This window comes from Pectinophora gossypiella, chromosome 12, assembly GCF_024362695.1.
Source record: "Pectinophora gossypiella chromosome 12, ilPecGoss1.1, whole genome shotgun sequence".
Lineage (NCBI taxonomy): Eukaryota > Metazoa > Arthropoda > Insecta > Lepidoptera > Gelechiidae > Pectinophora > Pectinophora gossypiella.
This window is the reverse complement of record NC_065415.1, coordinates 8816983-8841343: the sequence shown is the minus strand read 5'-3', so window position 1 is coordinate 8841343 and position 24361 is coordinate 8816983. Positions and strand designations below refer to the sequence as shown.

The window sequence follows — 24361 nt, the reverse complement described above, 5'->3', positions numbered from 1 at the left end:
ACATAGGTGTCGGCTTATCAAGAATATATGAAATGGTTAGTCAACCATACCTAATGTAATTTATAAACAAATTGCATTTATTTATTTAAAACATAGTTACCTACCTATATAAGTTTAAAAACTACAGTAGAGAACGAATAATATGTAGGTAGGACGACCTATCGTTTATGGACACAGCTGAATTCAACCGTACACGATCCGATTGCATGCTACTTGATTGGCTTTTAGCAGACGTATAGTAGACAATTTGCTGAATTGCCGGTGTTACCAAGTAACAGAAGCCATAACGTGCGGATTCGTCACAACAAGAGTCCTTTTGGAAAACAGCCAGATGATGCAACACTCCACGGCGATTGGTAAAACAATGCGGCTAAAATAAAATGGCCTCGGCACAGTTTCCTGTCTCGCTTGCTTACACGGCTCCGCGTATCATCATCCTACTCCCTCCGAACAATGTACATGCGCACTATATATCTAGGGGGTTTTGCCGTGCGCGTGGCCCAACTTGACAGTTCGTATCAGACGGCAGCAATAGGAGTGTCGCGCGTATAATACTAATATTGTAACCTGTAAACCGGCGATCTTTATCAGTTCAACTAAGAATTCGATTACGGTGAGTCAATTACATATTATAATATTCTAATTAGTATTATGATACATGACTTGTTTACATTTTTATCAGTAGACTGCAAAAACATAGATCATTATTGTGAATTTGATAACATAATTAGAAATTCTTGCACCTACCACGACCTCGAAATTCTACGTTAGCGGCAGCGACGCCTTTATTGATCTATAAATTTTAATAGGTACCTTACTTACTGACTTTTTATGCGAGTTCTAAAACATTTTTTTATGTTCAATTCCAGATAAGTCAAAATGTGCGGCATTTGGGCGACATTCGGGGTGGACGGGGGGCTGAGTCCAACGTGTATCAAGTGCTTCTCGGCCATCAAGCATCGCGGGCCAGACGCGTGGCGCATCGAACAGGACTCGCGCGAGCCACTCGCCATCCTCGGCTTCCAGCGGCTCGCCATCGTCGACGGCCTGCACGGTATGCAGCCCATGCGCCTGCACTGCTACCCCCGCACCACCCTCATCTGCAACGGCGAAATCTACAACTGCAAACGCCTCCAAGCTCAATACGAATTCCCCTACGAAACGAAATGCGACGTCGAAGCCATCATTCATAGCTACCAAACCTTTGGAATCGCCGAAACCGTCAAGAAACTCGACGGTGTTTTCGCGTTCTGCTTAGTTGATGGTGAGAAGAGGAAAGTTCATATCGCGAGGGATCCATATGGTGTCCGCCCTCTCTTCAGATTCCACGATGAAGAAAACGGTGTCCTTGCCATCTGCTCAGAGGCAAAAGGTTTGATAGGATATAAGCAAAAGGGAAGCGAAAATTCAACACTAGGACAATTCAAGCCAGGACACTTTGAAACTTGGAGTATATTGGATTCCGGCAAGGTGAAGCTCGACCAAACAGAGCAATACTATAAACCTGGTATGCCCCCACATTTTACACCATTCATTTCAGAAGAAGACCTATCAACAATGAACGTGTATGAAAAGACTGCACACTTGCTAGAAGCTTCGTGTCGCAAACGATTGATGGCGGAGAGACGAATAGGATGTCTCCTGAGCGGCGGTTTAGATTCGTCGTTGATCGCCGCTTTAGTTGTCAAGCTTGCCAAAGAACATAAGTTGCCATATAAAATACAAACATTCGCTATAGGTATGGGTGAATCTCCCGATCTTATTGCTGCACGAACTGTCGCAGACCATCTTGGTACTGAACATCACGAGGTGCGATTCGACGAAAACGATGTGCGACAAGCATTGGACAACGTAATCTACCATTTGGAAACATTCGATATCACGACGATTCGTGCCAGTTTACCTATGTATATTTTAGCAAAATACATTAAAGAAAACACAGACACTACAGTGGTGTTCAGCGGAGAGGGCGCGGACGAGGTAGCTCAGGGGTACATCTACTTCAGAGACGCGCCCTCAGCGACCGCCGGGCACGAGGAGAGCTTGCGGCTCCTGTCCGACATTTATCTATACGATGGCCTGCGAGCAGACCGAACAACGAGTGCCTTCAGTTTGGAACTTCGTGTACCATTCCTAGATATCCAATTTACCAACCATTACCTCAGCATTGATCCGAAACTGCGACAACCCCAAAATGGCGTAGAAAAGCATTTATTAAGAAGCAGTTTTACGAAAAGCGGTCTTTTACCAGATTCAATATTATGGCGCCATAAAGAAGCCTTCAGTGACGGTGTAGCGTCAGTAAAGAAATCTTTGTTCACGACAATAGGAGAGATCATCGCAGAGAGATTTACAGACGAAAACAAACAATACGAGGGTGTCAAGCCTACTACCACCGAGTCTACCTATTACCGCTACGTTTTCGAGAAATCATTCCCGGGACAACATAACTTTACACCCTATTACTGGATGCCGAAATGGGTGCAAGTATCAGATCCTTCCGCCAGGTTTATCAAACATTATGCAGCTACATAGGAAAACGTGTATATTTCAATAAATGAATGATAAATACCTATTCAATATGATTATAATTTACTCAATATAATTCACTCATAATTACTAAGACACAAAGGTCTTGAACTTTATAAGATTTAAACTTTATCCAAATAAAGTTAAATATCTACCTGAAGATCAAATCAATGATAAGGTTAGGTATCTCTATAAAATTAATGTAATATTTCCGTCCAAGGGGGTCTGATCGAATTTATGTATGTATCAATGCTGACGCAGTTACCGAAAGGTAGCGGTTCAAGTGTTACTGTCTCTATTGTAGGATCCGGTGACGGAGGGAAGGATGGTTCAGTGGGGCTTGATGGGATGTCTTCGTCACTGTAGTAGTTATTATTCAGTGTGAAAGTCACTTCACGGGGGCTTCGGTTGCGGGACGAAGCCAAGGAGTCCACACTGGTAAGTTCACTGATAGTGTCGTAGTATGACAGGTTGGTGTACTTGAGCACCGGCTTGCACGTAAGCGACGTCGTCTTCTCCAACAGGGGTACCGCGTGTTCCGTAGCTTTGTCACTACTGAAATAGCCACAATTCGTTTCAAGTTCTTCGTCTTTCAAAACTTTTATTGTTCCACCCTTTAGAATGTTAAGGGTGAGATAGCAGCTTGGGCATAACAAGTCTTTGCGATAAATGTTAGAAGAGTCCGCCAAGTATCCGTCTTCTGTTAAAGTTTCATTGTTGGTTACGTCGACGTCTTTTAGTTTCGTTACTATCTCTACTTGTACTCCCTTCTCATTTTCCTTAACAAGGGTAGTCTTGCGTTTATCTTTGTCTGCTTTAAACTTGTTACATCGAAGACAGCCACATTCTAGGTTTGCCAATTTGCTCTTCAACGATCGAAGCTCTTCTGGTTCGGAGTTATCAGTCGTATCATTCTTCACTCTCCCCCACGTCATCATTTCGATGAACTCAAGTTACTACATGACTATAGATGTTTCTACATCAAGATTCCTTGCTGTATTATTGTGTTTTCATAAATTACGTTCTGACAACTTTGTTTGACGCATTGCTGAGACTGCGTTGCGAAGTTATAAATACACTGCGTTGTAATAAGTACAGAGCGGACCAAATCTGTGGTATCTTTTTGAATATCAAAATACTAAAAAGATGCATTTCTTCTATTTGTCTCTTATCGACTATTTGACTTCACTAACTTCACTTGCACTACAGTTTCCTTTTTGGTTTGCTTCACAACAAAAACATCAGAAATAACAATGACTTTACAACTATGATAGATTACAATAAATATGCATATCCGTAGAAAATCGGCTACTGTGACCAACGCCCATCAAGATGATAATATGTGGCTTATAATAAAATAACTCGCATAAGTTCATTACATTTGCCGTTATGAGAAAGTGTCCCCTGCCAGCACCCAGTAAAAATAAAGGACCATTACTTCCACCCGTAACTACCAAGTCCAACAAGGTAGGTAAATAAACGTTATTGTGCAGTAAACGTGCCCTAAGAGCCTACGATAAGGGCGTGTCTTTAAGACGTAATCTGCAACAAAACAGTCGATATTATTGTACCCACCTAGTGGATCGTCATAAGATATGATTTTGAACCAGATTGCTTTGATTGAACTGATTGATATGCATCTGCATAGCTATAGAAGGAATGCAAAGTACCTGCTAAGTATCGAACTCTTCGCTACACAGACCAAACTTTTAGATCAAATTTCTGAGCTATTTCGGATACGTATCACATCGTTAATTTAAGAGCCACGCTCTAGTCGGTGTAGCAATCTCTACTAAAAAAATAAAACCCTAGTGGTGGCGGTTACATATTATGTGGTACGATAATTAAGATGTACGAAATTAGTTCCCTGAACTGCTTGTAAAGAGGTCAAATTCACATCGTTTATGATTTTGTAATCAAAAAAAAATAAATTATCTGTTCCTCAAACCACCTCTAAATGTTTTAATTTCCAATTTACGTTTCCTTTAACATTTTAGCCAAACTGCCATTGCGGTCATTGCCCCTGTGCCAAAGAGTCGTGGTCGGACGATGACGAGGACTTTGACATCGACGAGTCGGACTCGGAAGCGAAACGTCACAGTATGATAAGGAAAAACATGCGCGAAATCAAAGCTATGTCCAAACATGTCCGGCAATCGCGCAGGGTAAAATGCTTGGAGGAGAGTAAAAGAAAGCCTTTTCCGAGCACGTCGAAGAAGGAACCGAAGAAGAAGAAAAAGAAGCCGAGGAAGAAGTCTAGTTTGTTGGAGATGATACCTGACGAGCGCGAGTGTGCGTGCGAGATCATGGCGCGCGCGGCTGCGGCCAGCCTGCACCGCCACGTGGGGCTGTACGACCGCCGCGCGGACATCAACGCCGATCTGCGAGAACCTGAGCCCGTGCCCGAGACCACCGAACAACCTGGACCAGCTCCCTAGAATACTAATGCTGGGCAATGAAACGTGGTGACAGGCCCGCATATTGCGCTCTCTGACACAGTATGCTCAACTGAAGAGAGAACCTCCTGTTCCATCATTTGCCCGGCGAACAGCGAGTGTTTGAAACAACCAAAGCCGAAAAAAAAGTATACTTAAAGTAACGGGACTTCGTGTGCGAGATGAAACAATAAACACCCATCTTGATAATCCCAAACGTTTATTAAATCACTGTACAACAAAATGTATAATATACGACACAGCACAGCAGCAACTAATTCACGTCGCGACGTGAAATAAAACCCTGCGTTCTATTCTACGTCTTTTAGATTCGCTTTATAAAAAGTATTAAGAATTACAAGTCTAATATTTACTGTATAGTTTATAGTTTTTACTATTTTTATGCCCATTTACAGTTTGTTTCAATAGAATGAACACATAATGCTTATTTTATAGAAATTCAAGTTTCGGATTCCAAGTCTATCTATATACAAATAGGTACTAATTATAAATTATACCTCCATGTTGTCTTGCCCATTTTGTTCCTTGGGGATCTTTTTGAATTTTTCGCACATGTAATTCCAGTACTTGCATCTAATTTTGTCATATTTTCCCGCTAAAGCCTGGCATAGTTCGATTGCTCTATCAGCATTATGGAAGGAGTTAGTTTCTCCCTTCTTTATGGCTTCATCACAGACGTCTATGATGAAAGCGAGGAGATAAGGTGACCGGCATTTATTTTTGTATAATTCTTCACAAAAGTTAAAGACAACTGCATTTCCACTCATTCCCCTTTTGTCGTGCAACAACACGCCTCTTAAATAGTTCCATGCACTCTCATTATTCTTGATAAATTTTATCTTTTCCAGTGTGTAACAGATTTCCTTTTGCACGTTCATGTCAGACCAGCCGTGGTGGTTGTTCATCACGAAGTAGCGCTGGTTCCACGCAGAGTTGTTTCTGACGTCTTCAACTAGCAGAGCGTCAACGAAGTCCAATTCTTTTGCGTAGAGACTGCAAACAATACATAATATTGTATACATTAATTAATTAAAGTCTTCTCAATATAATATATATTTACGTTTGTTCTTCAATGAGTTAAGATAGGCTTTGTTTACACTAGCGATTTCACAGAGCGCTACATGCTCGCTTTTTTAGAAAAACTTCTTCCTCCTTCTCCTCCTTCCTTCCTGACCGTATTCGGCCACAGCGACTCGACAACTAATGAGAGCGTCGTTCGTGTGACATATTCGATCTTAGCATTAAATGTACGACCGCATTCAATGCACGTCAGCACTCCTCCTAAATAATTATAATTTATGGCAGCAGGTGGTCGCGCCTCGAGCTCGTCTCGTTTTGTATCGAGCTTCTGAAGTCTCTCCTTCTCGAAGTCAAACACCTTGGTGTTCACTGTACGCCTCCATAACGGCCGTTCAGCTGCCTTCGCCTCCCATTGCAACGGGAAAAACTTCTTAGCTAATGTGAGTCTGTTTGTTTAAGTAAGACATGATTTTTTTTTCTTTTATTCTTATTTCTAACGAGGCTTTGAACACCCTGATCATGCCAGCCTCATGTCAGTGATATAGCCTCGTAACGCCGAAGCATAATTACGATTTCGAAGTAATAAACGACGGTGGTACCTTGAAAAGGACCAAATTTTTGTAGTCGTAAAGGCCGAGCACTTCAAGTACAAATTTTAAAGTGTTAGAGTTATCCGATCGGGTTCAAATTAAGTGGAGACCTATGTAAGGATGAATAGAAGACATTTTTGAAAAAAATACGTTTTTTTTTTAGTTCTTCCAGAAGGACTCCCGGTTTGAGTCACTACTTTTAGTAAAATTTGAAAAATATTATTATTATAAAGGGTTATGTATTTTTTCATTAACATACATACCTATTTGTACGTCATAAATATGTGTATATACTTACATATTTAAATATAAAATAAGTAACGAGTTTTAGTTTTTATGATGTAGTTTGTGATTAGTCCCTCTGGAAGTACATTAGGTTTATATTATTAGGAAAAAAAATAATTCATGGTGTCAGTTTAGATCATCATTAGAAGGAAAAAGGAAATAAAATGAAGACGGTAGTTTTTTTTAATCATAAGATCACGTAAGCAAGTCAGTCTATATCGGTATGATTTAATAACATATAACAATTTAAAAAACTTTTTGAAAAATATCCGGACATGACACCTAAAGTCCCTTGCAAAGGACTAAAAAAGTTTGCTTTCATATTGCTAACGATATCGATACAAAATTGATAAAATAACTATGTCATGTTGTTGATTATTATCTTACCTGCGATTTCTGAAAATAATATGTATGAAAAACTACGAAATTCGATTATTAACTTGATTTTTTTTTTCCTCGTCGCCGTGTGCGCGCCATCTTTACCAATAAAATGACGAATTACGACAAGTGATACATATTTCTTTTTTATTAAAGCCACCTATTCACGAAACTGAATGAACTAGTTCATAGACAAAATACTTTTTTTCTCAATCGGCGCAAAGGTTTGAATTAAATTGACAGGCAAAGTTTTGGTACTTTTAAAAGTACCTTCGTTGATTATTAGAACAAACTATTTCAAAACCTTCGGCCTTTATGACTACAATTATTTGGTCCTTCTCAGAGGACCCCAGGGCTTACGAGGATAGATCTATATAAAAACATTAGTGACTTACCCAAAAGTTTTAATTGCCCACTGTCTATGTTGCCATGCGTGGTAGTTCTTGGGGTCCTGTAGGAGCGCGTCGCCAGTCAGCTCGATCTCCATAGAGGGGTCCTGCAGCCACTCTACTAGCACCTTCCGGTGGTGCCACACCTGTAATGTCATAGTTGGAACACCCATTGGTGGTTGGTTGTTGTACTATCATCATCATTACGCTAAGGTGCAAGGAACCTTCCAGACTCTGGACTCTGTGCGTTCCACAGTTTGACGGCCTGAACGGTAAAAGAGTCACCATACATTTGTGTAGAATAGGTGGGAGTTTTCAGGTGCAAGTTGTAAAGGGGACGGTGAGTATGTTTACATAAGTACTGTTTTGTATCTGTGGAGTCTTTAACCCCCCTGACTTTTCTTCAAAACATCTTAGATTTGATTACAGTATGTTCAGGTAACTACATCGTAATTTAATACTAAAAATAATATGGCAAGAAACTTACTTGATAATTTTTCGGTGAATGTTTTATCACTGTTTCCACATAATCTAATTCAGATCTTAAGTCTGTGCCTAGTGCTTTCAGCACGTCTCTCCTGGAACATTATTTATAAAATATAAATTTCAGTAAAAAAAAAACGAAAATAATTAGGTATTAGTTACATTGATGGTTAGACAAGGAACAAATGAAAATCAATATCATAAGCATCATGAAAATAAAATCTAACACTCAAACTGAATCAAAATCCATGAAAAATAAAGAATATAATTTAATACAACAAAGTGTACAACTTTCACAAAACCATATTTTTATTTAATTAAGAATAAATATGATGAATTTAACTTACTATTGGACTGAAAATACTGAAATACAACTTCACAGATAAAAAGTAAAATGTCATAGTCTCACCTATATTGCCAAACAGTATAATTTGCTGGATTGAGTTCGACCGCATCTCTTGTTAATTGCAGTGCTCGCTCAGACTTCTCATTCTTCTGGAGAATAGCACGGAAGAAATCATACACATCTTCAACTGAAAATTCATATGAAATCATAAAATAAAATTTCACAATTTAAATAGTTTCAAATAGTATATAAATCCTTAATATAGCTTATTCTGCCCCATGGCATGGACACCAGTGCCTCTCTAAAAACAAAAATAATTTTATTGATAAATGATTGCTATCTTTATGTAAGCAGTATAAGAAAAATAAAATTCATAATCAGTCTTACAGTTCTAGCAACCTAACCTTTTAAGGTTTCTTTATTTAATAGATTCAATAAAAACTGACATCTTATTGAGTACAGCTGCTGTTGTATTAAGTAGAACTTGAATTACTACTATATGAGTCACTTACACAAAAATAAAATGGGCTTAGGTTCTTACATTTTTCGGAATGTGCGATGACCACGACGGGACTAGGTCCATCGTCTTCTGGCACCGGCTTCAGGTCGCTCCAGTCCGGTCTCTCTTTGTACAATATCCATGAAACATCGCTGTCTCCACTATCAGACATCTTAATAACACAAACTTAGCTCACGAACTGAATGAAACAAATTCAAGGTACTTCACACAACTCTTATCAACCCCTCCTAATGCTCAGGTACACGGACGGGGCGACGTGAATAAACACAGCGGTTATCTAGGCACAGAATATAAGCGGTGCAATTAGCCCGTATGTTTAATTATACACAGGTAATTTTTATTTGAACAACAACTTGGCAAACGAAAGTGAAGGGTGAGATAGTGGAGTATCGTGTGTAAATTGTGCACTTACAGCGCTAGCAATATTTTTGGCTTATAGTGAATGACTATAACACTGTAACAAGCATAGAGATAGGAAACAAGTAAATGTTTTGTTTCGTTTACTCGTAGCAATTCACCTTCAAACGATACAAATAAATCTCGCTGTCATTATGTCAATGTCAAAAACCAATGTCAAAGTTTTTTGTAGGCGATAAAGCACATAATAGCAAAAACAAAACGTTTACAATTTTTAAAATCCAACACTATACATATGCATAAACTCATGCCTGTGATCCATAATAGGGTGGGTGGAGCAACAAGTAATAAGCAGAAAACTTGCAAACGTTTTCCGATAACCTTAAAAAGTAAATGGAACCTTATATCATTTCTGTTGCGTGATGTGTGGGTGACTATGTTGGGTGGACTGGACACAATCACTGGGAACAATCTCTGTCGAATATTACGACATGCTCGGAAAGGCAAGCAACTGAACGTATTTATTTTTGTCGTGTCCAACCCAGCATAGAAGAAAAAATACCTAAATTATTTTTATTTTTAATGTATTTAAACTACTTAAATAACTGTGAGATAAGATGGAAAATGAAAGGGCTATGAACCTTTCTGGCATATCTCAGTGGCGCCACCTAGCGGATTTTTTAAAACTGCGGCGCACGATGAAACCTGTGCAAATCGATAGGGGACACTTGTCTGAACAAAAAAGCTTTAATGGACCTATGCTCTAAAGTGTCACGTTTTCAAGATATCTAGCTTGAAAGTTACGAAAAGTGTCGTATGGATAAATCGATTTTACTATTTATCTATATACAATCGTAATATAGTGACAAAGTGATTGATTATACATGAAACATTATTTAATATACAACATATTTATCTTATTGAAAAAATGAAATTAATAAATACTTGCAACAACATTAATGGTTTTTGTCTTTGCTACATTATATAGGAAGTACATAGGTACTTAACTGTGCACACCTTATCTAAGGTTACTAATTGCAAACTGAGTTTATCAGTTTGTGTTATGTATGATATAGGCGTCATTTACTCCTTAACTTGATTTTACTTGACACAACGATAGGATCTAATGAAATATAAAATAAAGTTTACATTTTTATAAACGCAATGCGTTTAGTGCGGCATCATTAGTACTCGTTAAAAAGCAGAATTCTCGAAGTTTAAGAAATCTGTGTAAGAGAAACAAAATGGTGTACTTATTAACTGCCATTTTGCTTTCTCGTTTAATTCCAGGAACTACGAAAATGGAGGTCCTTTGTTTAAAGTTGCACGAATTTCTATTATTTCGGCGGAATCAACAAGGATAGCGAATAGCCATACAATAAGTGTGAGTGAGACAACATCATACAATAAATACAATAGGACGATTGGCAGCCGGGTGAACTTTCAGTCAGTTTGCCACTTTCATCTTCAACGTGCGCACGCGCTTTTCTCTGTTCTGAGACTCTATCCTGTTCATTCTGTTGTATTTGTTACCACTGTTGAGTTTGTTAATATTCCTCTTGAGTTTGTTAGTATTTTTGTTGACTTTGTTAGTGTTATTGTTGAATTTGTTGTTGTTGTCTTGGCAAGATGTCCAGTCATGTTGGTGCCAAGCAATGTTTTTTGTTGTGGTGTAAGCACTGTTCGTGGCCCGCGCCGAAGATCTCGGCGTCCTATATAGTCTTACTTGACAAATGAAGATTATATTGCTAGGCACCCCAACATCCTGAATTATGCTCGCCACTTATTTGACGATCGAGAGCTAAGTAATCTTATTTGAACATTGCAAAAATTAAAAATCTCAGTATGCAGTGTATCTGGTATCTATATTATAGTCCCTGGTCAGTATAATACATAAAATGACAATGTATAATTCGGCTCGTTTCTCAATCGTGCTTTTCATAATCGAAATGTCATATGAAAAAAAATTCGTGTATGAAAATAATATATATCCTACTTTATCGAAGCTCTCATTATGTAGCGTCTTAGACGGAGTGTAATCAACGCAAAACATTTTTAACAGAAAGTCGTCAACTTATCTCTATTATAATTAGCCAGAGATAGCTCTTACGCCAAGCGTATCACTTGTGTACCAGACTTACGCTTTCAATAGATTTTATAGCCAACTATTACCACTTAATTATGTATAATAAATGATATTTGCATTTTTTGTAACAGTAGAGAGTAATCAGTTCATATTAATGCAAGCACAACGGTAAGGCTGTTTTTTCATCTGACATGTGCTACGTTGCTAGGTTTAATATCCACCAATCAGATAATTGGGTCTGATTCTGATCGGCACAATGAACCCGATTGTAGGGTATGCAACGTAGCATCTAGCATGTTACTGGTGGAAACGCAGTCTAAATGTGACGTACTTACTTCATTATTGATGGAACAGTATTCTTATCGTTTCCAGCTAACTACGCAATACCGAATATGCCACATTTAAAAGAGGAAGTGAGGATTGCTTGCGCCCTAATAAATGCCTTTGGAAAACGGGTGACAGATCACCCACTCGTAAATGAAATAATCAACGATATATACCTTAAGCACGACGCCCCAAACTATCTGTGCGAGTTTGTAATACAAAACAATTTAAATCAACGCAGAGCCGCTTTCCAAGCTATGAACTCAAGTGAAGGCTTTCAACAGTTTCCCATCTTATCATATGAGGATCTGTTGATAATGTGGTAAGCTACTATGGCGAACACCTAAAAGAAAACGGAACGTTTTTCATTGAAGTGTATGAAGATTTTGAAGTTGACTATAATTTAAATCAATACAACATAGTAGTTTGTGATCCTTGGCTGACAAGAGCTAAAATACTCTCGAGGCACCAGAGCAACAGAATTTATTTTGTATATATCTTGCTAAATAATAGTTTGAAAAACAGAAATAAACTTGTCGGTCACTATTGCAGCTGTATAGTTGGAAAACGGACACTCGGGTGCTGTGCTCATGTCATGTGCATAGTTTGGTATATGGGATGGGCTCGGCACCAAGCAATTCAACCCCCTGCTGCCTTTTTAGATCAAGTTATTATTTCTGATGAAGAAGAAGATTGATTATTCAAGAAGACTGATATTCATTATCCTAATAGGTACGAATTTGTATAAAAAAAGCCTATTTGTTATAAGTATATACACTGTATGTATTCAATAACAATTAGTATTGATTTCATTTTAAGCAAAATATAAATAACTATATGACTACTTTTACGATGTTTTATTTCATACTTATAAAAACACAACTAAGAAAATCGATGAATAATTGAACAATGTGTTCATGTAATATGATTGTTATGAACTAAACAGCTTAAGGTCCCGTTGCATTGAAGGCACACACCCCGTTGGTGTGTCTATACGAACTAGGTATGTTCCATACACTGCTGTAAAGTAAAGTAGTCCTAAAAGCGAATTTTCACACCCCACCTGCTTTCACTGTGATTAGACATTTAAGCTGCCTTTCATTGAATAAACATAAAAACTCAAAAAGTGTGAAATTGTTAGACAATCATAGCAAATAACTTTGAGCGTGATTACCACGAGAATAAGTCATGAGCTGTACATCTCACGACGCGTTTATGGATTTCTTTTAAGTTACACATAAAAGTAAGTTATAGATATTTATTTTACCTATTTTCTATTTATTTATTTTTCAATAAAGTAAATATGTGGTATATTAAACACTAATATTCCATGCATAATCACTTAGTCACTATATTCCAATTGCATATAAAAGTAAAATCGATTTGTTCATACAACACTTTTCGGAACTTTCAAGCGAAATATCTTGAAAACGTGACGCTTTAGAGCATAGGTTCATTAAAGCTTTTTTGTTCAGAAAAGTGCCCCCTATCGATATGCACAGGTTTCATCGTGCGCCGCAGTTTTAAAAAATCCGCTAGGTGGCGCCACCAGGCTATGCCAGCCTCCATAGTGAAATGTTCAATGCCCTTTTATCATAAAAGGTCACTTTATTTTACCATAAGTAACATTATGAACTAACAGGTAGGTAATAAATAACGAAGAATCTTTGAACTTAAAATTGTAAGTACTTCTATGATCTTCCTACTTAATTATTTATATTTTCACTTTGACTGTTGGGTGAGTATTTATTTACCAAGAGTAAGAAACACCTAGTCCGTTGGTGTATGTCATGTGGGAAACTGCCGGTGCAGCGGAATAAGCAACACCCAACCCCACCTAGAAAAAAATAGTAGGTACCTAGGTAAGTAAATCTTATGAAAGAGATTTTAATACATATAAGATCCTGCCCAGTAATTACCAAAAGATTGACATAAAACGCCATTAAATTCAATTTAAAAAGTAGAGTTATACTTTTTTCCTTTTCAAAAGGCGTTAACAGGATATTTTTTCACGTTATAAGGCCAGTATGACACCATTGCAGTTTTATAATTTGTAATAAAAACTCTTTGTAGAGTGCTGACTGTGTAGATATAGAGTTAAAAAATGGCGCCAAACAGAAAAAAGTCCTTGGATTTTGAATCCAAGACAAGGCGGAAATAGTATTCATAGAGGCGAATTATATTTATGTTTTACTCACTTTAGCGACAGGAGTGGCGACGGGTGCGACACCAACATGTGACACGTAGGGAGAGTATGTAGAAACTGCCACTCCAGGGTTGCTCACACGCACATCCGCTTTGCGCACGCTCGAGAACGGAGTGTCAATGGCCTTGGTGTACGTTGATATCTGAAAAATAGGTATATTTTGAACCTTTACATTAAGTACTCACGGCACTCCTATTTCCCACTAGGATTACCTAGACCGTAGACATATTTAGTCTCATGAACTCAACCTACATAATTAATTACACGCATCATGTAACAAAGCTAGTCCTACCTAAGTACCTAATGTTGGTCAGCCATATATTTTTCACGAAAATAGGAATTTATCCCTATGTACCATCATGAGCAATATCATGTACCCACTTTAGAACCCTGTCGCACTATCATATTTGTCATTTAATAACATTTAAAAACTTACGGTGTCAAAAAAGTTAATGTGACATGGTTTCAAAGTGTAGGTAAGTATACATATTAGTACTCGTGACCGTACAGGTAATTAATAATAAGTACCATATCTATGGCACTCCCTTTACAAATATTAGGCACCTATATTGAAAACCTACTTCATACCTATTCTTACCTGTCCAAGATTGAACGGCGAACGGATAATATTGGCGCTGTGTGAGGCGAGAGCAGGTTCCGCGTGGTAGCCGCTGTACGGGTAACCGTACGGATTCCATCCGCCCCAGGGAGCACCGTACGCGGCCCCATAAGGAGCTCCGTACGACCCGTACGGCGCCCCGTACGCCACATGGCCCACGCCGACGCCTACGGGACTGATCAGACCAGCCGCGTGCGCCACTGCCACCACACAGGCCAACAGACATGCCTAAAAAATGGGAAAATGTAATAACAAATAAATATTTTCTTTGAATTTTGAAAATTTAATGGAATACTTTGCATAATGTGCATCATGCCTTTCTCTAAGTCATCACGCATACCTACAGATGCATCGCATATAGATGCAAAAGCGGGATAAGCAGATCAGGGCACGGGATTTTACATACACATTTATATCTTAAGCTTATTATGGAATCTCTTACTAAATATGCTTTGTCTTACTACTTCACTATCTACTTTGTACTTTAACTCAGTTACAGTGTCAGCTACTTGAATATAATCATGTTTTTTAAGAACCACCTCACGGCCGAACACTGACTCTTATGATACAGATTCTTACCTAGTATAAGAGGCAGGATATTTTATTGTATACGTACCTACATGTTTTTCTATATTTTCTTTTTGCTAAAAGTTAGAATGTATGTTTTGAGTCAATATTTTTTTTTTATTTATTATTATTATTTTGTTTTCGGTTTCGAATATAAAATAGTCCTGCATGTTTTAATACTTTCCCGGCTTTGTATTTATCTACGCTGACGGGTTATCAGCTCATCGTCCAAATCGGTGGTTCATTCATTACGATATTGCCTTTTTTTACGTGACTTACTTACCTATTGTAGATTTGCCGTAAATGCCATTAACGATTTATTTTGCCGGAAGACGATATTGCGACAGAAATAGAATAGGTACCTACCTAATATGTTTTTTTTCACTAAGCAATGTGTTTGTTAGAACTTTAGATTTATTTAAATCAAGATTGAATACTCACTTTTATCATCATATTGATGTTGAACCCTTCAAGTTTGGATGTGATGTGGTGCAGCAAAATATTCATGCATGCTTTTATATCCGTTAGTACTATAGCCACGTGTCTAGAAAGGGCATAATGAGTGTGCGTAGGTCATAGGAAAATGTACATGCGAGGTGCAGACGTTGCCCAGTCCAAGTAGTGTAGGCTGAAGGGTTTGCATTCTTCTTCTTATCGTGTGTGTTGTGAGGTGGAACACCAGCCTCATCAACCCTGGTGTCAGGGTTATGATTGAGCCGACAAAGTCCCTTGACATGGCTCATGTAAAGATTACTCACTTACATCACTAAATAGTAACCGGGACCAACGGCTTAACGTGCCTTCTGAAGCACAGATCATCTTACTTTCGGACAATCAGGTGATCAGCCTGTAATTTCCTAACCAAAGTAGGGATCACAAAGTGATTTTTATGATATGTTCTCACCGGGAATCGAACCCGGGGCCTCCGGATTGTGAGTCCAACGCTCAACCACTGGATCACAAAGGCCAGAGGTTAGTCGCATTGAAATAATATTTCGTGCAAATACGTATAAGTACGTATCGTTATATCCCCTCCGGTTGATTTAGGAGAGGCCTGTGCCCAGCAGTGGGACGTATATAGGCTGTTTATGTATTTATGTACGTATAGTTATGATTCGATCGATCGATTAGATTAAATTATATGAAGGTCGATGCATAGGTATCTGCGAGGCATCTCGATTCTCGGTTTGCTCTAAGGAATCACGATCGAAGCAAGGGTCGCTTGACTAACCTCCCCGCCCGATATTAGTTATGAAATGATGGCTGTTGCATAGGTTGAATCTAGGTATATTAACTGGGAATTAATATAATAATAATAATAGCTTAGCTTATCTTTCTGGACATGACTAAAACTGGCAGAGGTATTGTGCCCTTTCTAACTGTGTCCACACCATTAGGAATTACGGGCTTGAATCTATAATATGTAGTAAGCGTTACTGTGATAAACAATGTAATCTGTATGTTTATAATAGTTATGCTAATCAAAAAGATTCCGTTTAAGTAGTATTATTCCTTATTCTATGGTTGGTACCTAGTCTCAGTAGTTCCTTTGAGGGAACTACAAGGACAAAAAATGCTCAGTAGTTCCTTCAGAGGAACTGCTAAAGGAACTACTGAGAATAGTTGCCTATAACCCGTAGACAAGGCGCATGACCTTACAAACGAAGTCTAAAATTCCAACCAAAGACTAAAATCGACTAAGCCTTGCTATTTCGATCTCCATACACGATTTTAATTAAATCATCGAGGTCTATTGCAGAGCATTAACGCGTGTAAATGCTACTTACGGTGCGCAGACAAATTACCGGCCCCATGACAGAGTTATCTGGATTGTATACTTATGTTGAGTAATACTTAGATAGCTCTTGTGAGCAGTAGCGGTGTTAGGGTAGGGCGCGGTTGGGCGATCGACCAGGGCGCCGGATAACAGTGGCGCCGCAGCCTGCAAAAGAGATACTGAAAAGATAGCTGATAGAAAGGCCAGAAAAGTAAAATTTTATTAGTTTTTTTTGTAATAAATAATTATGTATTTTAAATTTCATTATATGCTTCCTCTTTTTTGAAAACCAGTTGGAGGGCGCCGTAGAAATCTCGCCCAGGGCGTTGGTAGAGTTCCTCGGCGGAGGGGGAGGCGCTTGATGCGCTCCCATGGGCGCTGGGCCCCAAAGTTCCCGTATCCCCGCCACACGGCGGCAAGGAGGAATACCGTTGGGTTTTAGTGGGTATACCGGGTGGCGACACCCGGGGAGTCCCACATAACCACGTCGCCCCCCCGGGCGGCGTGGTATGCGTAACGCATTTCCCAACGTTAAAAAAATAAAAAAAAGGGCGCTGGTAGAGTTAAAACCAGCACTGCTTGTGAGACTAGTACAGGAGGCCTGGAAAATTGTACAGCATAATCTTGCTGGCCTGCTCCACATTACAATTCGTCTATATTAAAGGTCATACTTATACAGGGTGTTAGTGACATCGTAACGAAAACTTTTTGAGATGATTCAAACCATGATTCTGAGTTGATATCAAGTGGAATTTTCCGTCGCAAAAGTATGGAACTCAAAATAATTTAAACTTAAAAAATTACATTAATTTTGCGACGGAAAATTTCACTTGATATTAACTCAGAATCATGGTCTTTAATCATCCCCCTTAGTATTCGTTACGATGTCACTAACACCCTGTATAGTCAGTGGCAGGTGATGGTGGCAGGCACATCTGCTGACCTTGCCACTATCGCATTGGCTTATAATAGTCATGATAAAAGTGCCTCCTAAACACTTAATAAACACTGCATAAATCACGCAATAGAAGAGGTAGGAAGGGCCAAGTGAGTGCGAATCGCGCGCTTACTAGTATGAGCAAATAGAGACAAAAAAATACTTCGTGATCGTGAACTTTGCACTCCACTCGACCGCAAACTTTACGACGCGCGGAGCTGTGTAACCTGCAGCCCAAAAAATCAAATCGACTATCATGCAAGGAGATCCCCCCTCCTTATCACATGATAGCTAAAAACCTTAGAATGATTGGCTATTTATAAAAAAATAATTTTGTAAGTAGGTACCTATACAGTGTCTTACGAAAAATAATTATACAATTGCAGGCTATCAAACAAAATTACATTGCCGGTAAAAAGGCTATAGAATTTTTTTTGAAAAGCAGTTGTTATCTGTTTGCAATAATAGTAAATAATTTTACACATATCTACATATTCGTTGACTCCAGCCAGTTTCTGAGAATATCTTAGGTAAGTACGTATCAATATTATGATATTTTTGGCAGGTTAATCGATAAAAGTCTTGTCCTATTGGCGTTTGCAATTTTTGAACTTCGTTCGACACGAACTGTATCTTCATCATCATTGGCCTTATATGAACCATTGATATTTAACATCCGTGATAACTGGCTCAAGTTCGCCCTCTATTGCGCTATCATAGTAATAAATCCCCTTACAATACTCCACTAATGGGTCCAGTACATTGGCCTCAATAAAGCATTATTTTTATTAGGTATAAGATTGTACTACACGACCTCGGTCGGTAACTATACAGTACTAGGCTGGGTGGGACATAAGACAAACCCTTGATAGGTGACCATCATAATAATAGTAAGTATCTAAATATTTCGTCTATGCCTACAAATTACCCCTAAAAGATTATTCAGTTCCGTTAAGTAGGTATCTATGTAATTGTTTTGAAGGAATTCTAACAAAGAGCACTGAAACAAAACATAAACCATTTTTGCTTCAAATTAGAAACAAAGAAAGCAATCAGGTAACATATTTTTGTCTTCTTCTTCTATGGTGTGGGTTGTAAGGTGGATTACCTACCAACTCCATCAACCCTGGTGTTAAGGTTACTTTTCAAAGGGCTATTATAACACGCCACGGTCACGCCGTCAACTTAAAGTCATTACGATGTTTGGCAAGCCGATCCCTTGGGAGGAGCAAGTCAAATATCTCGGCGTAGTCTTAGATAGACGTCTTACTTTCAAGGCCCATATCAAACGAGTGCGCGATCGCGCCGCGTTTGTAATGGGCCGGCTTCATTGTCTCCTTAACAAGCGAAGTAAATTGTCCCTTAGGAATAAGGTGAAAATCTACACGACTTGCATCCGTCCGATCATGACCTATGCAGGGGTAGTTTTCGCTCACGCGAGCCCCTCTCAAATTCACCGTCTACAGGTAATACAAAATCGTTTCATGCGGAAAGCCACGGGAGCTCCGTGGTTCCTTCGCAATGAAAATCTGCACATTGACCTAGGTCTGCCAACCATTGCCCAATGGCTCAAATTAGCTTCCAAACGTTTTTTCGATTCTGCTCCGCACCACCCAAATCCCCTGGTAGTTGCGGCTTCCGAATACATCCCGCTTAGGGACGGTACTGAAAAGTATCGGCGTCCGAAGGACGTAATATACGATCCCGACGACCCGATTACCCTAGCCATAGAGGCAGCCAATCAGCTCGCGACACCAAACACTTCAGGACCCCGATACCGACCCCGCCGGCGTGGTCGACGATTTCCCTCATTCAGCGCTTATCGCTATCGACCCACTAGGGTCGATTAATTCTTTCAAATATTTTTCCTCTCAGACGACGCCCTGAGCCGAGGTTCGCGCCCAACTGGGCACCCTCAGGCCTGTTGTCTTAAACGTTGTACCGGGTGAGAGCCTTCAGCGCTCCCCATTTGTCCGGCCAAGTAGTTAATGCCATCTGCGGCAAATCTACAATAAGTCACGTCAAAAAAAAAAAAAAAAAAAAAAAAAAAAAAAAAAAAAAAAAAAAAAAAAAAAAAAAAAAAAAAAAAAAGGTGTTAAGGTTACTATTGAGCCGCCAAAGGCCCCTAACATGGCTCATGTAACGACTACCTACTAACTTACTACTAACTAACTTACTTATTTTTAAATTATATCCCATTGTACTAGGTAAGTACCTACAGTGGCGTTACAGCAACATTAAAATATGGACGTGTTAAATAATGCAGGCTAAATTATTCTAAGTACGTATAAATAGGTCCTGCGCAATTAATTATCATATGTCGGCCATATGTTGCTCTCGAGTGCAATAACACAGAGCTATTATCTATAAACACTTGGTCCTAGAAAGGGTGTGGCGTGCCTTGGTTGCAGGCTTTATTCATTACGATATGTGACCTAACCCATTGATTAAACTTGTCAAGTAATTTGTTTGACGGTGGATAGACAGTTACATACACGGGCTGTAGTATATAGGCAGTAGATATTCTTACTATGTAGTCCAGATACTACCTACAATTGCGTTAAATTAGTATACTTACCTATTATATAAAGCATGGCACCTAAAATACACCCCTGTAGAACAACAATCAAATTGATTACTAATGATAGTTGGGTAAACGAATTCTCAATGTGACGATACAGTCTTCTGAATCAATCCTTTCTCTCTGCCCTACTTTAGGTACACCTACTGTGTGTATTTTTGACACATTTAACTTTGTTTTATGAGACAACTTTTACAGCTTACTTACATACCTAAACTAAAAAAGAGCAACCCGACTTGTTCGTTGGTGCCTCGTCTTTACGCAACGCTCTACGTAATAACATAATACCAGCCTATATTATTATAATGCACCTGCTATTCACATGTCAAGCTGGCTTCAAGCAGCGGTATTTGCAAAAGATACGGACCGGCAAGTAGGACGAGCAAGCAAGGCAGAACGGTGCACCAGACGTTTAATTACATCCGTTATGCTGTCCTCACATCTAGCCAAGTGCATCGTCACACAAACTGCACTGTATACCCTGACTCGGTCTCTACTGCACCTGATCACCGCAAATTCAAACTGACATAAAATTTACAAACATTATAATTCCCCACGATCAGATGCATCATTTCGTTGCGATTCTATTTTGGACTGCCCTGCTGGTCAAAGGCCAGCGATGGTACTCTGCTACCTTTGAAAGTGAACCACAAAACGCACGGTACGAATCACCAAAAGTAGTGCTCCAGATCAATCATACGAAATATAACGACCTGAGATACTTGCCATTAACTGCGGTGAATATCACACACGATACAAGAAAAGATAAATGGGGTTTCCTGAAGAAATATGATGTGGCCGCCACCGTCTCGCAACCACAGACTTATAAAAAGGTATCGAAATTTAATCTGACTCGAAACCATTTCGGAAGTGGACCTAAATATCAGTTCCCCAAGAGAACTGATAAATTTAGTTTTGACGATGCCATCCCGCCGAAGCGTATGCAAAATACGTCTGAGAAATTCGCAACTCCAGTTTTCAAATTCGACAAAGTAATACATAATATCAATGTGATAAAGAAGACGAAGCCCAAAGGGAAGATAGTCCGAAGATGTCCAACAGTGCGGCCACGGATCAAAAAACAATTGAATTCAAATTCAAACCAAACACTTCAGAAGCGTTTCCTGGAGGTGTTTGAAGTGGTAGAGTTTGACCATGATGCGTGTGTATCGAGTAGTGGTCTGGAGGGGACGTGTCTGCCAGAATTTGACTGTCAGACTTCTGGGGGGCTCCCGATGGGCTCTTGCGCCGACGGATATGGAACATGTTGCGTCAGTAAGTTAAGTACCAAGTACACACTGATCATATTTGTCTAAGACCATTTTATAAATTATGGTATGTACAACTACACATAAGTATTCTACAAAACTTTTATATATCTTTATGTTCTACAGCACAATTTTCCTGTGATGGCCGATCTGCGGTATCTTCTGGATGGTTCGTAAATCCTGGTTTCCCGTCGCCGTCTACTGATAGACTGTCGTGTGTTTTTACACTGGACAAAGCCTCTGTAGATATAAAACAGATTCGACTGGACTTCAACAATTTTGAGGTGAGTAGGACTAAAGCCATATGTTCAACATTAAATATTTATGGAATCTATAACGGTATTTATTTATTTTTACAGCTCCTCCCTCCAAACGCAGGGACTTGCGAGCAAGACCAGTTCGTGGTGTCAGGTCAAAACGTTAATAATATCATACCCATACTTTGTGGAGTCAACTCTGGACAACATGGTAAATATATTTTTTCTAAAGTAAAATATCCATCTATTGTACCTATATTCGCAGACTGTTGATCACGAAATCACTTGCTTTCAGTATACATTGAGGTGGGAGACTCAGAAGGGCCTATAACACTTTCAGTCCAAACTGTTTCATCAGACAGCAGATTGTTTTCAATAAAGGTACTTATCAAAGTTACTCTTTATCTTTACCGTTACCAATTGTTTTTGTTACTCATTATCTTTTAAATTATAGGTAACGCAGTTGACTTCAACTGACGAATTGGCAGCTCCATCAGGTTGTCTGCAATATTTCAAAGGATCTCTGGGGTACTTGGAGTCTTTCAATTTCAGAGACAAATCTGATATCGCCATCGCACGCTCTCCCAGTTATTTGGTACGTGATTCTTATCTTCATCAGAGGCGATACGGGCCGGATTAGGATATTAGGCCGGGAGCAGGATTTCTGTAATGTTCAAGTTTAGAAAATTAACACGATTCTGTGCTCCGGATCGAAAGGGACATTAAGCCGGGACCGCTACCAAGTAGCTGTCAAAAACACCTTCACGAATCCGCACTGGAGCAGTGTGGTAGAGTGCTCTGTGTCACAGCTCTGTACCTTTTCTCAGGCCGGTGCCCAGCAATGATATACGTTCCACTGCTGGGTACAGGAATCCCTTCAATCAATTAAAGGGGGCATACGGCTCCACAGGGGGTTGGTAGAGGTATTTTTACGGCTAATAGGCGGGACCAACGGCTTAACGTACCCTCCGAAGCACGGAATCATCTTACTTTTTCGGACAATCACATGATTCAAGCTTGCAGTCTATACTAAACAAAGGACAGTCTCACAAAGTAATTTCGATAATGTTCCCATTCAGACCACGGAGGATGTGTAGGTACATAGATATAAAGTATTAAAATGAAATTGCAGAATAATCTCAATTACGCGATATGCATAGAGCGGGTAACCGACACGTGCAGTGTCACATACACCAACACTGGAGATATGCAGATCGTAAACTACGATAGCGGTAAGATCTGTCTTATCTAATAAGTATTTTTATACTAACACGATAATAAAAACAAAATGTGATGGTCCCAGAGTAAATAATTACAGAACTTGTTATTAATTTCCGTAATAGAAAAACGTCTCCAGTAGCTATACCCGTACTAGTACTATTAGGGCCCTAGGTATCTGAGTGGCGCAAGCGCAACTATGGTATCCTAGTGAGGGTTCTGAGTTCCAATTTCACACTTAGTGCAGCGAATTTTCGCGTAATTGCTCTATGAGGTACTTACATAACATAAACATGAGCATAGAAAAGAAGACACTCTTACTACCACCAACTTCTTTTGATACGAAGTCACAAGGTATGTGACAGCTGGGTGACAAGCCATTCCGACCAGCGCCTATTAAAACGGTCAATTGATCACAACGCCAATTTCCTGCAGACGGTTTGCCAGTCATACCACCAGGACAAGCAGGCGTGGAGATCTTCAACTGCCCGACAGACTGGTTGCTGATAGCCGCAGTGAGGCTCTGTGGTGAGAGGCTCAACGACGGCTCTGTGCTACAGGACTTCGCATTAGACGCTCCGGTTACTGGTACGGTCGTCAAAGAAATCTAATTAACTTTATTCCGTAGCCAGAACGGCTTTATTATCTTATAGTTCCCTATTTTTTAGCGTAGGTAGGTACGTACAGTCATGAGCAATATAATGTACCCACTTTAGGACTCTGTCGCACTAACATATTTGACATTTAGTGACACTTACAGTTCAATTTGTCAAAAAAGTTAATGTGACATGGTACCATAGTGTATACATATTAATGCTCGTGACCGTACCTACTCATTAAAGGTGAACGCGCACCGTAGGAACCGCACGCGCCGAAATCATCTAATTTTGCGGTAAAATACGGGACGTGTGGCGCGTATAGATGCGCGACGTTACATGTGTTTTAATAAAAGATTTATAAAATGCGATGACTTCAGCACGCGCGGCATCTGCGCGCCTAAGTGCGCGTTCACCTTTACTAAGAACATAATAAAAATATGTTATATTTTACAGATGTTGGTGTGGGCCCGATAGTTGTGTGGTTCAAGTCAGACGGAGGGTATGTCGGCAGAGGCTTCAGGGTACAATATCAACAGAATAATTGTTAATATACATATTAATATTAATAG

The 24361-nt window shown here is 39.3% G+C and overlaps 5 protein-coding genes across 5 annotated transcripts; 3 read left to right on the top strand and 2 right to left on the bottom strand.

Moving 5' to 3' along the window:
- Window positions 1-461: 461 nt before the first annotated feature.
- On the top strand, window positions 462-2580 carry LOC126371246 (asparagine synthetase [glutamine-hydrolyzing]). Its single transcript, XM_050016524.1, has 2 exons — window positions 462-613; window positions 870-2580. The coding sequence occupies exon 2, from the start codon at window positions 880-882 to the stop codon at window positions 2533-2535; it is 1656 nt and encodes a 551-aa protein (XP_049872481.1). The 5' UTR covers window positions 462-613; window positions 870-879; the 3' UTR covers window positions 2536-2580.
- Window positions 2581-3573: 993 nt separating this feature from the next.
- Window positions 3574-4967, top strand: LOC126371612 (uncharacterized protein C45G9.9-like). The gene is made up of 2 exons (XM_050016928.1): window positions 3574-3996; window positions 4527-4967. Exons 1-2 carry the CDS (start codon window positions 3919-3921, stop codon window positions 4965-4967), a joined length of 519 nt encoding a protein of 172 aa, XP_049872885.1. The 5' UTR covers window positions 3574-3918.
- A 200-nt stretch (window positions 4968-5167) lies between these two features.
- Window positions 5168-9401, bottom strand: LOC126371299 (protein farnesyltransferase/geranylgeranyltransferase type-1 subunit alpha). Its single transcript, XM_050016604.1, has 5 exons — window positions 9018-9401; window positions 8540-8663; window positions 8135-8225; window positions 7654-7793; window positions 5168-5978 (listed from the first exon to the last, which is right to left on the bottom strand). Exons 1-5 carry the CDS (start codon window positions 9145-9147, stop codon window positions 5477-5479), a joined length of 987 nt encoding a protein of 328 aa, XP_049872561.1. The 5' UTR covers window positions 9148-9401; the 3' UTR covers window positions 5168-5476.
- Window positions 9402-13438: 4037 nt separating this feature from the next.
- On the bottom strand, window positions 13439-14714 carry LOC126371611 (pupal cuticle protein C1B-like; the record flags this gene model as incomplete). Its single annotated transcript, XM_050016927.1, has 3 exons — window positions 13439-13600; window positions 13962-14111; window positions 14568-14714. Coding segments are annotated over 3 exons (384 nt in total), but the record flags the coding sequence as incomplete, so codon positions are not given.
- A 6128-nt stretch (window positions 14715-20842) lies between these two features.
- Window positions 20843-24340, top strand: LOC126371610 (uncharacterized). Its single transcript, XM_050016926.1, has 8 exons — window positions 20843-21725; window positions 21845-22002; window positions 22078-22186; window positions 22271-22356; window positions 22430-22570; window positions 23108-23207; window positions 23629-23781; window positions 24246-24340. Exons 1-8 carry the CDS (start codon window positions 21014-21016, stop codon window positions 24338-24340), a joined length of 1554 nt encoding a protein of 517 aa, XP_049872883.1. The 5' UTR covers window positions 20843-21013.
- The last annotated feature ends 21 nt before the right edge of the window (window positions 24341-24361 follow it).

Bases quoted from the DNA above. Each gene is read 5' to 3' on its own strand.
- LOC126371246 (XM_050016524.1), top strand. From the start codon at position 880: ATGTGCGGCATTTGGGCGACATTCGGGGTGGACGGGGGGCTGAGTCCA.
- LOC126371612 (XM_050016928.1), top strand. From the start codon at position 3,919: ATGAGAAAGTGTCCCCTGCCAGCACCCAGTAAAAATAAAGGACCATTA. The intron at 3,997-4,526 runs GTAGGTAAATAA...TTAACATTTTAG, and splicing joins TAACTACCAAGTCCAACAAG to CCAAACTGCCATTGCGGTCA.
- LOC126371299 (XM_050016604.1), bottom strand. From the start codon at position 9,147: ATGTCTGATAGTGGAGACAGCGATGTTTCATGGATATTGTACAAAGAG. The intron at 8,664-9,017 runs GTAAGAACCTAA...ATGAATTTTCAG, and splicing joins CATCGCACATTCCGAAAAAT to TTGAAGATGTGTATGATTTC. The intron at 5,979-7,653 runs GTAAGTCACTAA...TATTGTTTGCAG, and splicing joins TGGGCAATTAAAACTTTTGG to TCTCTACGCAAAAGAATTGG.
- LOC126371610 (XM_050016926.1), top strand. From the start codon at position 21,014: ATGCATCATTTCGTTGCGATTCTATTTTGGACTGCCCTGCTGGTCAAA. The intron at 22,357-22,429 runs GTACTTATCAAA...TTTAAATTATAG, and splicing joins GCAGATTGTTTTCAATAAAG to GTAACGCAGTTGACTTCAAC. The intron at 23,782-24,245 runs GTACGGTCGTCA...TATATTTTACAG, and splicing joins ATTAGACGCTCCGGTTACTG to ATGTTGGTGTGGGCCCGATA.